General features: G+C 39.0%; 1 protein-coding gene across 19 annotated transcripts in view; it reads right to left on the reverse strand.

Moving 5' to 3' along the window:
- Positions 1-16655, reverse strand: part of LOC105233177 (zinc finger BED domain-containing protein 4) — a 454786-nt gene that overhangs the window by 234115 nt on the left and 204016 nt on the right. The window contains exons 5-6 of one of the 19 annotated variants that reach the window (XR_007421869.1): positions 2455-4375; positions 1913-2386 (exon numbers count right to left, since the gene is read on the reverse strand). The exons of 16 other annotated variants lie outside the window; for them this stretch is intronic. Coding sequence is in view for 2 of the 3 variants with exons in the window: in XM_049449885.1 (XP_049305842.1) it covers positions 2207-2386; positions 2455-4224 (1950 nt within the window). In the remaining variant the exon portion in view is untranslated. Of the gene's footprint in view, positions 1-1912; positions 2387-2454; positions 4376-16400 lie in introns of those variants that run through there. 2 more of the 19 variants (XM_049449885.1, XM_049449888.1) reach the window with 2 other exon arrangements.

The following is a 16655-nucleotide window of genomic DNA, read 5'->3' on the forward strand; positions in this document are numbered from 1 at the left end:
AATGCGCCGATTTCTCTACCTCATGGTGGTGTGGAAATGAGTATTTTTGTCGAAACGTGTATTGAATTATACTTTACGGTGCTCGTACGCCGAAACTATTGATTTTAGGAAAGAAAAGGTTAAGACATAAATTGTCTGAAATTTCCGCTACTTTTAAATTGTATGGATATGTTTTTCCTGTAAAATGAGCCGGAAAGGAGTTATTATCAAAAAACGCGAGCGGCAAACATACGAGGTGGCAAAGTTGAAATTTGGCAAGAGCATACCAAAATCTATTTGCCAAATTTCAAAACTCCCGGAAAACTTTCCAAGTAAAAATACTAAATGACTGTACTACTATACGAAAAGTTTTTAAAGTTTGTTTTCTTAGATTTTCGTAACTGTACGCGACTTATTTTTCTCGTTCAACCCAAAGATCAAATATATCTTACCCAAAAATGGAAATGGAAGGTTTCAAAATTACAACAACGGATTTAATTGAATTCGTGGAAGACCATCTTGAGACCCAAAGTGAAGATGAATCCTATCCTAGAAATTAAAAGGGTCGAACTAAATTCGCTTTATGAAAAAGCAAAGCGCTCATACGATGCGATTAGAAGAATTTCTCGCGAAAGTCATGAAACCATCAATTTCTTTAAACTGAAAGAAAAATACCAAAAAAGTTATCAAATGTACCTCTCTTGCTTAGCTTCCATCAACGCAGATGTAGATACGCCTAAAACACAGGTGTCAACACAACCCACTAAGGAAAGGAATTCAGAAGGCACAATGATGGATTTCGCTCCTGCAGTTCACCTTCCACCATGCGACACTGACATCTCTTATGGAGATTACACAACTTCGCCCACCTTTCGGGATATGTTTACAGCCCTGTATATCCATAACCCAAGGATTAGTAATGTTGAAAGACTCTTTCACCTTACTTAGAAGACCCGAGGAGAAGTAAGAGAGGTTATTCAAAACCCACCCCTAACAAATGATGGTTTCATACTTGCCTGGAAAAATTCAGTCGACCAATACGAAAATAAGAGATTGCAGGTAAACATCCAATTAAAGACCCTTTTTAACTTACCCCAAGTAACTCAAGAAACAGGTTGTGCTATAAAAAGCTTACATTGGTTAATAACGTTGGTTAATAACGTTTTAACTAATTTAAACAATTTTGAGATTGACACGAACAGCTGGGGTCCGATATTGATATATCTTTGTAGTTCAAAACTACCTAAGCTAAGATAATTCAGATATACCGACGTGGTCACATTTCGACAGTTTTTTAACTCACAAATACAAAACTTTCGAATCTGTAGGAAATTTCAAAGCTTCAGTAGCAAAATTACCCCCATTCCACACCGGTAGACTTAAAAGAACAGATGAAAATAAATATAACACTTTTCATGCAAACGTAGCTGAAACTCCAAAGGTATAGTAATTTCAACTTTACTCAACATAATATAGAAATAGAAAGCTGTAAGCTCTGCAAAAAGCAGCACCTTATTCGAGAGTGTCCCAAATTTCTCGCAATGAATGTAAAGTCACGTATTTCCACAATCAAAAAATATGGTTATTGCTATAACTGCTTAGCCATATCACATAGCTAAAAGAACTGTGTGATTAAATTCTCGTGTCATAAGTGCCACAAAAACACAATACTCTGATACACAGAGAATCCAGCCAGTGTTTAAAAAACTGCAGTCGAAGTAGCAGAAGTCGCTATATTTTTGCTTTTCACTGCTTCGACTGCGAGCGACTTCTTAAAATGAACAGTTGCTTCTGCTTTTGCTTCTGAAGAAAACAGAAGTCGCAGTCGAAGCAAAAGCAGAAAACGATCGCCGACGAAAAGCGAATCAGCAGCAGCAGACGCCGTGTAAAAAGTTTTGATTTTGCTTTGCTGCTGCTTTCGTTAAGCAACGCAAGTCGAAGCAGAAGCAACTGCTCGATTTCTGCAAGTCGCCAGCAGCAGCAGTCGCCGTTTGAAAATTTTTGATTTTGCTTTGCTGCTGCTTTCGCTAAGCAACGCAAGTCGAAGCAGCAGCAACTGCTCGATTTCTGCAAGTCGCCAGCAGCAGCAGTCGAGACTGCTGTCGAGATTTACTTTGCTGCTTATGCTGTTTGTTGCTCCCCCTGTATTCTAATAAATTAAACAGTTTAACAATTTGTTTTTTTTTTTTTTTTAATTCATTTTTTTTCATAAAATACAAAAATATATTCAAAATAAACTTTCAAAATCCTCGTCATCTTGAAAAAGAGGTAAGTTATCAATCGCTGAGTCCAGAAAGCTTGGATTCAATTTGACCAGCAGTATATTCTCTAGTACTTCCTGACTTAGTCGATTTCGGTAATCAGTAAGTACAAGTCTTAACGTCGAAAATGCTCGTTCAATCGTCACCTGTTAGAAAAAATTTGTATTTATGAAACTGTGAACATTAATTTATTAAAACATTTGTATATATGTACCTGAGTCGGTGGTACAGCAAAGCAAACATTACTTAGAGCATATAGCTCCTGGTCAGTGCACTGCTTTCCTTTCCAAAATGTGAGAACGTCTGCATCGATTCTTTGGAAAGGAAGTTGAAGATTGTCAATCTTTGAGTAGACGTCGAATGTACTACTGACTTCCGTTTGGATCCCTTGCTCTAAGTAAGCGTTTACCAATTCATCTTCTTCATCAAAAAAATGGTTCACAGATTGATGTGAGCCCGAATTTGGTGTTGAGCATAACTGTCCAGTAGAATTTATGTCATTTATTCTGTCCCATATCGATTTTAAATGATTCACTGCATCATTTTTTTGTTGTGGTGTTAGTGTATGTTGGAAACGAGGATCCAAAAACAAACACGAAATGAGAAATTTATTATTTAATAATATTTTCGATCGCTTTTCTATAGAGCTCAGAATCTTTTCGCCAATCGTTCTTGTCATATCGTGAGTTGCATCATTTACAATTTTTTCTGTGCAAATTTTTAATTTTAGCCATTGGGCGTAAAAATTTCCATAATGCAGTTGCTCTTCTTGATATTTTTTTATTGTTTTCTGCAATGGACTGAAAACTAAGCAATAGTTTTCAATAAAATCCCACAACGATGCATCCACTTCAAAATTGTCTTCTTCGATTTTGTTTTCAGTTGACTCAATTTCAGTTAATTCATCTTTAGCCACTAACAAATCCTTTAGCATCGTGTAGGTGGATCCCCATCTAGTCGGACAATCTAGTTGCGGCATTTTTAGCTGTTTCAACTCGAATATTTCGCGAAATCCATTTGAAGTTTTTCTTATAAATTTCGTCATGTTGCGACAATTAAATAGGCATTTCAACATATCCGACGATTTGGTAACATCGAGAGCAACCAGTTGAGCTGTATGTGCAGCACAACGACATACTTGAATATTTCCTATTAACACGTTTGGCACTTTTTCAATATTTTCAATTATTTTTAAATATTCATCGTTTGAACAATATTCATCGTCCTCGCCAAGATTTTCATCGAAAACAAATGATAATATATTTTTTGTCTTAAGCATGTTGGCACCATTGTCAGATGTAATTGACACTATTTGACTTAAGTTTATGTTATATTTATTTAGTACTTTTAGCACTTCAGCGGCGAGATTTTTGGCTGTGCTCGATCCAACACCTTTAAGCTCTACCATGCCCAATATAAGGGATTTTATTTGAGCTGAACTAATATACTGAGCACTTATGCCAAAAATGTTTCTTGCCAGCCGCGTGGCACTGTCTATTTTTAGAGACAATAATTTATTTGCCACTTCAGTGGTTATATGCACTTTTATATTGTTTGCCACTGTTTGCAAAGTTTTTTTGCAGTTTGATGCATTTAATGTAATTTTTTTTCCGTCAGCGGCTTTAAGTCCATCACAGATTGGGTCAACGATATTTCGCATATTTTCAGAATTTAAAACATTGAAAGGAATGCTGTCTTCTGTCACCAATCCAATATATGACCTCAGCAATTGTTTTTTATTTACTTCAATTTTGATTTTTTTTTTTCTAATATCTTTTTTTAATTTTATGCAGGAATTTGACGACGACGACGTTTCTGACTGTTCAACACTTGCAGCATTTAAATTTATTTTATGTAAATTAAGTAAATGAGTTTTTAAATTTGAAAGTCTATTATTTTTTAATTTATTTTTACATGTTTTACATATAGCTATGCCTTCATCAACATTATTTTCGAAATACATCCAAATATCACTTTGCGCCATAGTTAATAATTAATTATTTTATCATTTGCGAAATGCCGTCGGAAATAAAACTTTCGTCGGTATATATACGTAAATGAGAGGTAGGTAGCTTAAATCTTTTATGTGGAAAATAAAAAAAAGGATTGAGATCCTTTTGTTTACAAATGTATTTCTGGGAAAAAGAAAATAATAACAAGGGATTAAGATCCTTTTTTTACAAATGTATTTCTGGGAAAAATAAGATAATAAGAAAAGGAGAAAGATCCTTATTTTACAAATGTACTTCTGGGAAAAATAAGAATTCATATTTTTGGACTACTATATATTAATTGTGGCATAAAATTTATATACCAATTGAAATAATAAATTTAAAATGCGCAATAATATTTTGATTTATGCTTGTAAAAGTTTATTAAATTTAAGACTTCGCTCATTCCCAACCCAATTTGCTAATTTTTCTGTAAATTAACAATATTAAACTAAATATTAATTTTTTGAAAAAATGTTATTTCGAGCATGTACTTTATTTTTGTAATGTAACACTGAAACAAGAATCATACAGTATACGTAGAAAAATTCAGACGCGGCAGTAGTCTCGACAGTAGACGCGACTTGCAGAATCGAAATTTTCAAACGGCGACTGCTGCTGCTGGCGACTTGCAGAAATCGAGCAGTTGCTTCTGCTTCGACTTGCGTTGCTTAGCGAAAGCAGCAGCAAAGCAAAATCAAAAATTTTCAAACGGCGACTGCTGCTGCTGGCGACTTGCAGAAATCGAGCAGTTGCTTCTGCTTCGACTTGCGTTGCTTAGCGAAAGCAGCAGCAAAGCAAAATCAAAACTTTTTACACGGCGTCTGCTGCTGCTGATTCGCTTTTCGTCGGCGATCGTTTTCTGCTTTTGCTTCGACTGCGACTTCTGTTTTCTTCAGAAGCAAAAGCAGAAGCAAAATCACATGAAATGAAACTTGCTGCAGTTTTTTAAACACTGAATCCAGCTTTCGACCTGAATCCTCTCCGGAAATACCAAACGTCACTAGTTCGAATCCTGAAAACGCTTCAAGTACCGCACTACCCACGCAAAGTACAAATACAAATCGGAAAGCCTACACAACAACTATACAGTCCACTAAATCATCAACCCAAAACCCACCTAATCCAAGTATTAAGCAAATATTACTCGGTACTGCTATTGTTCAAATAGAACATAATGGCCAGCGATATTCCGAGTGAGCTCTTATTGATTCAGGATCGGAAGCCACATTTATATCTCGAAGACTTCAGAGAAGTTTGGATATACCCACCCACTCTGTATCAGCAAAAATTACCGGGATAACCAATGCAGTTTCAGCAACACCAACGAGTATTTGTGAAAACACGCTTTACTCACCCTTAAACACAAATTACGAGTATAAGCTATCAGCACAGGCATTTATACTAAATAGCCTAACTGATAATTTACCCTCATACCCCATAGATGCAAAGCACTGTCTTAAAAATCTTGGATTAATTTCAGCCGACACCAAATTTCACAAACCTAGACCCGTGGATATACTAATTGGTAGTGATATCTATCCAAGTATTTTACTCAATGGAGTACAGAGAAACATACTAGGTTCACTCTTAGCTCAAAAGACAGAATTCAGATGGATATTGTCCGGACCCATAACCAAACCCTCCCAAAATTCCGCCATAGTATAATTTCACAATAAAGTGAACCCCGAAAATCTACTCACACGTTTTTGGAAGTTGGAGGAAATCCCAAAGGAATCCGTAGTTTTAAAATCAGATCAAATTTGTGAGGATATTTTCCAAAAAACTACCCGTCGTAATTCAGATGGGCGCTATATAGTAACCCTACCCTTCAAGAAACCCGACAATGTTGATATCGGATACTCTCCAATGACCCACACATTCTGAAAAGACTTCCACAAGGTCTTCTTTTAGAGACGGAAACACTTAACCTTTCGGAACCCGAAAACACCAAAACTCTGGGCATTCGATGGAACTTCAAAGAGGATTAATTTTTGTTCCTCGTCAACCCAATGGAGAAAAAACACCAAACGCGAAGTTTTATCAGCCATAGCAAAATTGTTTTACCCAGCCGGTTGGCTTAGTCCAATAATAATCACGGCAAAAATAATAATGCAACAAATATGCTAGATAACGGTGAATGGGATGAAAGCCTGAAGCCCCTCACCCTTCATCGATAGAACCGCATCGTAGAGGATTATGAAAACATAAATAAAATTGAAATACCCAGATGGGCCCATTTTAACTCAACCGCACTTACTCAATATCGCTGTTAGCGCCACCAACTGGTGGATAGCTCTTTGCTAATAATAAACAAATAATTTGCAATAAATAAATAATGCGACTATAAGGAGAGTTATAAACTATTCTATCTTTCAAGTTGGACCAAGCTGCACACAGTGTTAAAAATTTCATTAAAATCGGTTCAGTAGTTTAGGAGTCCATCGAAAACAAACAACGTGACACGTGATTTTTATATATTGTTACAAAAAGTAGTATTAAGTTGTATTTGTATTACTATATGCATCCCTGATTATGAACAATAGCTGTAGGTATATGGAATAGCATTTGTCTTGTTGTAGACATCTGGCGCCACACTGTCTGCTCGTCTAGTTAAACAATTGCTGAGTCTGCGCCGCGACTGTCTGCTTGCGTCTGGCGCCGTATAGCCGTATGTTCTGGTAATTTCCAGACGCGATATTCTAGAAGGACACGTCGGCATCAGCGAGAAGTGCGTGGCTATATAAGCCGTGGCAGTGCCAACGTAATCAATCAGTGCTAAGAGTAAACTGCTATAGTGTAGACGAGTTGTGAAATAAAGAGTTGTTGAATTAAATTAAACAGTGTTGATTTTATTTGTCAATCCAGAGATACGAACCTAACAAAGTAAACTAGCAAGAGTAAATTCGTAACAATTGGTGTCAGAAGTGGGATTGTCAAATAATCCAAATTCAAGATGGTTAAATTCGGAGAATTGAGAATTCAGCAATTAAAAAAGGAACTGGAGGAGCGTAATTTGCCGATAAGTGGGCAAAAGGCGGATCTGCAGGCACGATTACGTGAAGCAATGGAAGCGGATGGAATTAATGTGGACGAGTTCGAATTTGTTGGGCCAGAAACTTCTACAAAGGTAGAAGAAAAAGTAGAAGAACAACGAACATCATCAAGTGTGGACATGAACTTGCTGTTAGTGGCTATTAAGCAAATAGAAAATCGTCTGGCACAGCAAATAGCTGAAAATACAGAAAATGCAGTGCAAACAGAAAATCGTCTGGCACAGCAAATGACGCAAATAGCTGAAAATACATCACAGTTAGAGTCTCGCCTTACACAACAAATGACTGAAAATAATACGCAGTTAGAAAATCGTTTGGTACAACAGATTACGGAAAATACTACACAACTACAAAAACAAGTGCAAGAGAAATTTTCAAAATTTGAAGACGAATTAAGCACTTTAAAAAACGACGAAGAAAATTTGAAATCAGAAGTTCTTCATTTGAGTAATCGGATGCGAGAACTGCAACTGCATGGCCCTGCACCATCAACAAATAATCCAAGATTGAAGGCACCCACATTCGATGGAAGTATTCCATTTCAAATTTTCAAACTTCAGTTTGAAAAGACAGCATTGGCCAATAACTGGAATGCAGCGGACAAAGTGGCGTCCTTGTTTGTATCATTGAAAGGACCTGCGGCAGAAATCCTTCAGACTATTCCAGACAGTGAACGGGACAACTATGAGGCATTGATGAGTGCGATAGAAAGACGATATGGTAGTGAGCACCGGAAACAAATATACCAGATCGAACTGCAAAATAGGGGTCAGAAAATGAACGAGTCATTGCAAGAGTTCGCAACTGAAATAGAACGACTGGCTCATTTGGCAAATGCAGATGCACTGGTGGATTACATTGAGAGGGTAAAAATTCAATGTTTCATAAATGGAATTCGTGATGTGGACACCAAACGCGCCACATATGCATTGCCAAAAAGAACGTTTGCTGAAACGGTTTCGCACGCCCTCACACAGGAAACAGCTTCCCTACTAAGTAAACCAGCACACAAGGTACAAAGGGTTGAAATGGAACAACCGGCGCTGATGGAAGAAATATTGAAGACTCTGAAGACAATTGCTGCACCGCGAGTAAATACAACAGGCAGATGTTTCAACTGTGGAAAAGCGGGTAACTTTGCCCGAAATTGCAATATAAAAGTAAACCCATCAAAACGGAAACAACCAACAGATAACGAGGACGAAGCATCCACATCTCACAAGTCGTTAAACTAAAACGGAACAGTTCAAAGGGGCGTGAGCTGGTTCCCACAACTATTTGCCCCGCCATCTCGATATCACAAATAGGTCGCCATGACAACAATCTTACTATCAACGGCATCGTAAATGGACGACTGTCAACGCTTACTTTGGATACTGGTGCCACACATTCAATTATCCGACCGGATGTGGTAAGAGGGACGGTTGAACCATTAGTCGGTTGCAAGCTTCGAACGGCCACCGGGGAGGAAGCAGCTGTCGCGGGAAAAGTGTTTTGCGAAGTGATGATTGGTACCCTGGAAGTTAATCACACCTTCATCGTAGCAGAAATCACGGATGAAATTATAATGGGAGTAGATTTCATGATTGATCACGGGGTTACTTTGGATTTAAACAAGCAAATGCTGTTTTGCCAGAACATGGAGATGCCTATAAACACCGGATATGTGACTAACGTTGAAAGTAAGAGGGTGATTGTTGATGATAATCAGAGCATTCCACCAAAATCTGAGGCGATTGTATGGGCTAAAGTGAATGGAGGAGGTGGGACTGAAGAGTTGTGGATTGTGGAACCAACAAAAATAGATACACCCATATTGGTAGGAAGAACGCTTGTGAAAACTAGAGAAGACGCCACCATTCCGGTGAGAGTAGTGAATGAATTCAACACGCCTATAAGTCTGAAGAAAGGAGCAGTAATTGGACAGTGCCAGAATATAAGTGCAATAGCACGATGCGAACGGTCACAACAGAAGCCTACGATTGAGCCTCAGCAGATAAGTCCTACACTCCTAAATAATTTGCTGAACGAACTGCATGGAAATGAAAAATTAAAAGCAGAAAAACTATTAGAAAAATACGCATCCATATTTGCAAACGAAGGAAACACAGGAAGAACCGGCATTGTCAAACATCGCATAAATACTGGAGACGCTAAACCAATCCGACAAGCTCCGCGTAGGGTTCCACTAGCAAAACGAGAGGATGCTAACAAAATTATTGAAGACATGCACAAAAACGGTGTAATCGAACCTTCAATAAGTCCATGGAGCTCACCTATCGTCTTAGTTAAAAAGAAAGATGGTAGCACCCGTTTCTGCGTAGATTATAGGAAGTTGAATGATGTCACAAAGAAAGACAGTTATCCTCTACCAAGAATCGACGATACATTAGACACCTTGTCTGGAGCGAAATGGTTTTCTACATTAGATCTACAAAGTGGATATTGGCAAGTCGAGATTGATGAACGTGACCGTGAAAAGACCGCTTTCAGTATGGGCGACGGGTTATGGGAATTCTCTGTGATGCCATTTGGGTTATGTAATGCGCCTGCAACGTTCGAGCGACTGATGGAACATGTGTTAAAAGGACTCAACTGGAAGACATGTTTAGTGTATCTTGATGACATTATCATCATGGGAAAAAGTTTTGATGATCATCTGAAAAATCTAGAGGAAGTCTTTCAGCGAATAGCAGCAGCCGGATTACGCTTGAATCCCAAAAAGTGTTCATTATGGAAGAAGCAGGTCACATATCTCGGACATAAAGTGTCAACTGAGGGGATTCACACCGAGGAAGGAAAAATAAAAGCAGTCAAAGATTGGCCTCGACCCACCAACATACATGAACTCCGCAGCTTCCTTGGCTTATGCACGTATTACCGCCGTTTTGTACCTGGATTTGCGAACGTGGCTAGAAGTTTACATGATTTAACCAAGAAGAATCGCCCGTTTGTATGGCAGTTGGAACAAGAAAAAGCATTTGAGCAGCTGAAAGAACTACTTTGTACGGCGCCGATGTTAGCTTATCCAATACCTGGAAAGAAATTCATCCTGGATACAGATGCGAGCGCTTATGGAATTGGAGGTGTCCTGTCTCAGCTCATCGACGGACAAGAAAGAGTAATTGAAAGAGTAATACAGCAGAGTGCTCGGGAAACCAGAGAAAAACTACTGTGTGACGCGAAAAGAACTACTAGCTGTGGTGGAATGTGTAAAACATTTCCACAAGTATTTGTATGGACAACGATTCTTGCTGAGGACTGATCATGCAGCATTAAAATGGTTATTACAGTTTAAGAATCCGGAAGGCCAAATTGCACGATGGATCGAAAGATTACAGAATTACGTCTTCGAAACGGAACATCGAAAGGGGATTCACCACAAAAATGCGGATGCATTATCACGTCGCCCTTGTCCACTGGAATGTAAACATTGCTCCAAATCAGAAGGAAAAGAAGGTATAATCGACGTGCGATTACTGAATATAGAACCTGAAGATGATTGGACTCCTCACCGCATCAGAATCAATCAGCTGGAGGACCCTGATCTTGCAAAGCTGGTAATGGCCAAAGAAAATGGGGTACGACCACCAAAGGAACAAATAAGTAGCGAGAGTCCAACTGCAAAAGCATATTGGGCCCAATGGAACAGCATAAACCTCGTTAATGGATACCTTCATCGTACCTGGGAAAGCGAAGATGGCAAACATTCTCGTCTGCTGATCATAGTACCGAAGTCCATGATCCCAAAAGTATTGAAAGAATATCACAATGGACCTAGTGGAGGGCACCTTGGAATAACAAAAACTATAGAGAAGATTAAACAACGGTTCTACTGGATCGGTTGTCGAGATTCCATAGCAGAATGGATAAGTAATTGCGTAGAGTGCATGGCAGCTAAAGGTCCTAAAGCCAAAAGTCGCGGTAGGCTACAACAGTACAACGTGGGATCACCATTTGAACGAGTCGCAATGGATATTGCAGGTCCGTTCCCAACCAGTACGGCCGGAAACAAATATCTACTGGTTGTCATGGACTATTTCAGTAAATGGCCAGAAGTATATGCCTTACCAAACCAGGAAGCGAAGACAGTGGCCGAAGCGTTTGTAGAAAATTGGATAACAAGGTTCGGAGTGCCCGTCGAATTACACTCAGATCAAGGCAGGAATTTCGAATCTTCCATTTTCCAAGAAGTCTGTACATTATTGGGCATCCACAAGACACGGACAACAGCGTTACACCCACAATCAGATGGGATGGTAGAGAGATTCAACCGAACGCTCGAAGAACATCTGCGGAAAATCGTTGATAAAGACCAACGGAATTGGGACAAGTGCATCCAGATGTTCCTGCTGGCGTATCGTTCAGCGAAGCACGAGACAACTGGTTACACGCCAGCAAAGATTATTTTCGGATCTGATCTGCGACTCCCTGCTGATCTTAAGTTTGGTACGAATCCTACAGCTGTAAGAAATGATGGAGATTATTGTTCTGCCTTAAAGGAAGAAATGAATGAATTGCATCTAATGGTAAGACAGCATACGCATCTGATGAGCAATAAGATGAAGGACCGGTTCGATCAAGCGGCAAATTCAAAAGGTTTTGAAGAAGGTGATCTGGTCCTGTTGTACAATCCACTTCGAAAGAAAGGCTTGTCCCCGAAATTGCAGACAGCCTGGGAAGGACCCTATATGGTGATGAAACGACTTAATGACGTGGTATACCGCATACAAAGAAATGGGAAAGCACGATGTAAAATGAAAGTAGTACATTTGGAGAGGCTCGCCCCATTTGGTTCAAGAGGATTTGTGCCTAATCGGGACGATTAGGCTTTAGTGGAGGGCAGTGTTACAAAAAGTAGTATTAAGTTGTATTTGTATTACTATATGCATCCCTGATTATGAACAATAGCTGTAGGTATATTGAATAGCATTTGTCTTGTTGTAGACATCTGGCGCCACACTGTCTGCTCGTCTAGTTAAACAATTGCTGAGTCTGGCGCCGCGACTGTCTGCTTGCGTCTGGCGCCGTATAGCCGTATGTTCTGGTAATTTCCAGACGCGATATTCTAGAAGGACACGTCGGCATCAGCGAGAAGTGCGTGGCTATAGCCGTATGTTCTGGTAATTTCCAGACGCGATATTCTAGAAGGACACGTCGGCATCAGCGAGAAGTGCGTGGCTATATAAGCCGTGGCAGTGCCAACGTAATCAATCAGTGCTAAGAGTAAACTGCTATAGTGTAGACGAGTTGTGAAATAAAGAGTTGTTGAATTAAATTAAACAGTGTTGATTTTATTTGTCAATCCAGAGATACGAACCTAACAAAGTAAACTAGCAAGAGTAAATTCGTAACAATATTAAGATGTATATACTTTGCCGTCGGCTATTGCATTCTTCTCGTTAAACTGAAATTATAAAGGGTGATTTTTTAAGAGCTTGATAACTTTAAAAAAAAAAAAAACGCATAAAATTTGCAAAATCTCATCGGTTCTTTATTTGAAACGTTAGATTGGTTCATGACATTTACTTTTTGAAGATAATTTCATTTAAATGTTGACCGCGGCTGCGTCTTAGGTGGTCCATTCGGAAAGTCCAATTTTGGGCAACTTTTTCGAGCATTTCGGCCGGAATAGCCCGAATTTCTTCGGAAATGTTGTCTTCCAAAGCTGGAATAGTTGCTGGCTTATTTCTGTAGACTTTAGACTTGACGTAGCCCCACAAAAAATAGTCTAAAGGCGTTAAATCGCATGATCTTGGTGGCCAACTTACGGGTCCATTTCTTGAGATGAATTGTTGTCCGAAGTTTTCCCTCAAAATGGCCATAGAATCGCGAGCTGTGTGGCATGTAGCGCCATCTTGTTGAAACCACATGTCAACCAAGTTCAGTTCTTCCATTTTTGGCAACAAAAAGTTTGTTAGCATCGAACGATAGCGATCGCCATTCACCGTAACGTTGCGTCCAACAGCATCTTTGAAAAAATACGGTCCAATGATTCCACCAGCGTACAAACCACACCAAACAGTGCATTTTTCGGGATGCATGGGCAGTTCTTGAACGGCTTCTGGTTGCTCTTCACCCCAAATGCGGCAATTTTGCTTATTTACGTAGCCATTCAACCATAAATGAGCCTCATCGCTGAACAAAACACGCGCGCGAAACACATTTCGAACCGAACACTGATTTTGGTAATAAAATTCAATGATTTGCAAGCGTTGCTCGTTAGTAAGTCTATTCATGATGAAATGTCAAAGCATACTGAGCATCTTTCTCTTTGAGACCATGTCTGAAATCCCACGTGATCTGTCAAATACTAATGCATGAAAATCCTAACCTCAAAAAAATCACCCGTTATTATAAATAAATATACACTCGCATTTACATATCTACATACGAATAGCGCAATTCGCTTATATAATATTTGCTGATGACAAAAATTGCTGGCGAACAGCACGTCAAAAGACAAATACCCAGTAGGAAATGAAAAAGGTGACCCAGTAGGAAAAAATACAAAAACCTGCAAAAATTTAATTTATCGATTTTTTTCTACGACATTGGAAATTTAATAATTTCACATAAGTATTAACCATCGGACAACAAGGAGATAAAAGCAAGACAATTAATTTGAAATTTTGAAAATAAATAAATCACTATAGTATAGTCATTTGGTCGAAAAAATAGAGGTTATCTGGAAAGTTGTCCGGGAGTTTTAAAATTTGGCAATTTTATAGATTTTGGTATGCCCTTGCCAAATTTCTACTTTGCCCCCTCGTATGTTTGCCGCTCGCGCCGCCATATTGAAAAAATGGCGCCCAAAAGCAGTTGTTTGATAATAACTCCTTAAAAGTAGAGGAAATTTCCTACAATTTATGTCTTGACTTTTTCTTTAATAAAATCAATAGTTTCGGCGTACGAGCACCGTAAAGTGTAATTCAATACATGCATTGGCAGAAATACTCATTTCCACACCAAGAGGTAAAGAAATTGGTGGATTGGTTGTCCAATCATCCACCATTTCCAGAATGGAAGAAAATCATGTCAATAAGCACTGGAATTATCGGAGATGATAAAGTTAACTGTCAAATGTCTCAAGAAGTTGGTACTGCTGGCATTTCGAAAATCATTGGCAGTGATTTCCATACTGTAAAATTTTAACGTAATGACATATTAAAATCACTTGGTATTATGAGTACAGGCATTCGGATAGAAAACGAGTTTGTCCCGATTAATCCTTTGTTAATTTTCCAAAGAACGTGCATCGCTATAGATTCGAAAGATGAACTTGAAAATATTTTTATGTACGAACTTGCTCCAATTCCGTTATCTCTTTTCAACGACGAGGGCAATGGCAAATGTATCAAATCCACGATGTCTCAGGCATTTGAACACTATTCTGGCGATATCAATTTTGAAAATTCGATATAAAGGGTGATTTTTTAAGAGCTTGATAACTTTTTTTAAAAAAAAAACGCATAAAATTTGCAAAATCTCATCGGTTCTTTATTTGAAACGTTAGATTGGTTCATGACATTTACTTTTTGAAGATAATTTCATTTAAATGTTGACCGCGGCTGCGTCTTAGGTGGTCCATTCGGAAAGTCCAATTTTGGGCAACTTTTTCGAGCATTTCGGCCGGAATAGCCCGAATTTCTTCGGAAATGTTGTCTTCCAAAGCTGGAATAGTTGCTGGCTTATTTCTGTAGACTTTAGACTTGACGTAGCCCCACAAAAAATAGTCTAAAGGCGTTAAATCGCATGATCTTGGTGGCCAACTTACGGGTCCATTTCTTGAGATGAATTGTTGTCCGAAGTTTTCCCTCAAAATGGCCATAGAATCGCGAGCTGTGTGGCATGTAGCGCCATCTTATTGAAACCACATGTCAACCAAGTTCAGTTCTTCCATTTTTGGCAACAAAAAGTTTGTTAGCATCGAACGATAGCGATCGCCATTCACCGTAACGTTGCGTCCAACAGCATCTTTGAAAAAATACGGTCCAATGATTCCACCAGCGTACAAACCACACCAAACAGTGCATTTTTCGGGATGCATGGGCAGTTCTTGAACGGCTTCTGGTTGCTCTTCACCCCAAATGCGGCAATTTTGCTTATTTACGTAGCCATTCAACCAGAAATGAGCCTCATCGCTGAACAAAATTTGTCGATAAAAAAGCGGATTTTCTGCCAACTTTTCTAGGGCCCATTCACTGAAAATTCGACGTTGTGGCAGATCGTTCGGCTTCAGTTCTTGCACGAGCTGTATTTTATACGGTTTTACACCAAGATCTTTGCGTAAAATCTTCCATGTGGTCGAATAACACAAACCCAATTGCTGCGAACGGCGACGAATCGACATTTCACGGTCTTCAGCCACACTCTCAGAAACAGACGCAATATTCTCTTCTGTACGCACTGTACGCATTCGTGTGGTTGGTTTAATGTCCAATAAAGTAAACTGAGTGCGAAACTTGGTCACAATCGCATTAATTGTTTGCTCACTTGGTCGATTATGTAGACCATAAATCGGACGTAAAGCGCGAAACACATTTCGAACCGAACACTGATTTTGGTAATAAAATTCAATGATTTGCAAGCGTTGCTCGTTAGTAAGTCTATTCATGATGAAATGTCAAAGCATACTGAGCATCTTTCTCTTTGACACCATGTCTGAAATCCCACGTGATCTGTCAAATACTAATGCATGAAAATCCTAACCTCAAAAAAATCACCCGTTACATCATCGATGGAGGATACTTATTACACCGAGTAGTTTGGCAACAGGGCGAATTATTTTCATCTATTTGCAATAAATACATTACTTACGTCCGAACGCACTATACCTCCAATGCCATTATAGTATTTGATGAATAACCAGAAGATGTAGCAGCTCGTAGTACCAAGTGTGTAGAACGATCCCGACGATCACGAAAAACTGCTTCAGTAGACATACTTTTCGACGAAACAATGACGCCAACTCTATCCCAAAGTAAATTCCTGGGTAACGATGCAAACAAGAACCGCCTCATTGAAATGTTGAAGATAAAATTTGAAGCTGAACACTTCTTGATTAACCTTTAATTGGTGACAAGTGGTCTCACAGGCCGAGCGGAGTCAATGAAACATCATTTCACCCCCTTCCCTGCGCTTCCTTTGTTTCAAAGTCCCAGTAGCTTCGAGTTTAGTTGTGTCCACGCCGTACAGTGGGACAGTTGCGTCGTATTGTCTCATATCGATAAGTTACATCGACATAAACTTCGGCATGGGCCTCTCAGACCTTACGTCACCCGTTGTGTAACTTTTTAATATAATTTTTCTTTATTGTTTTTTCGTATTTTCACGGTTATTACTAGCAATGAGTGATTCCAAACCTC

The sequence above is a fragment of the Bactrocera dorsalis genome, chromosome 2, assembly GCF_023373825.1.
Source record: "Bactrocera dorsalis isolate Fly_Bdor chromosome 2, ASM2337382v1, whole genome shotgun sequence".
Classification (NCBI taxonomy): domain Eukaryota; kingdom Metazoa; phylum Arthropoda; class Insecta; order Diptera; family Tephritidae; genus Bactrocera; species Bactrocera dorsalis.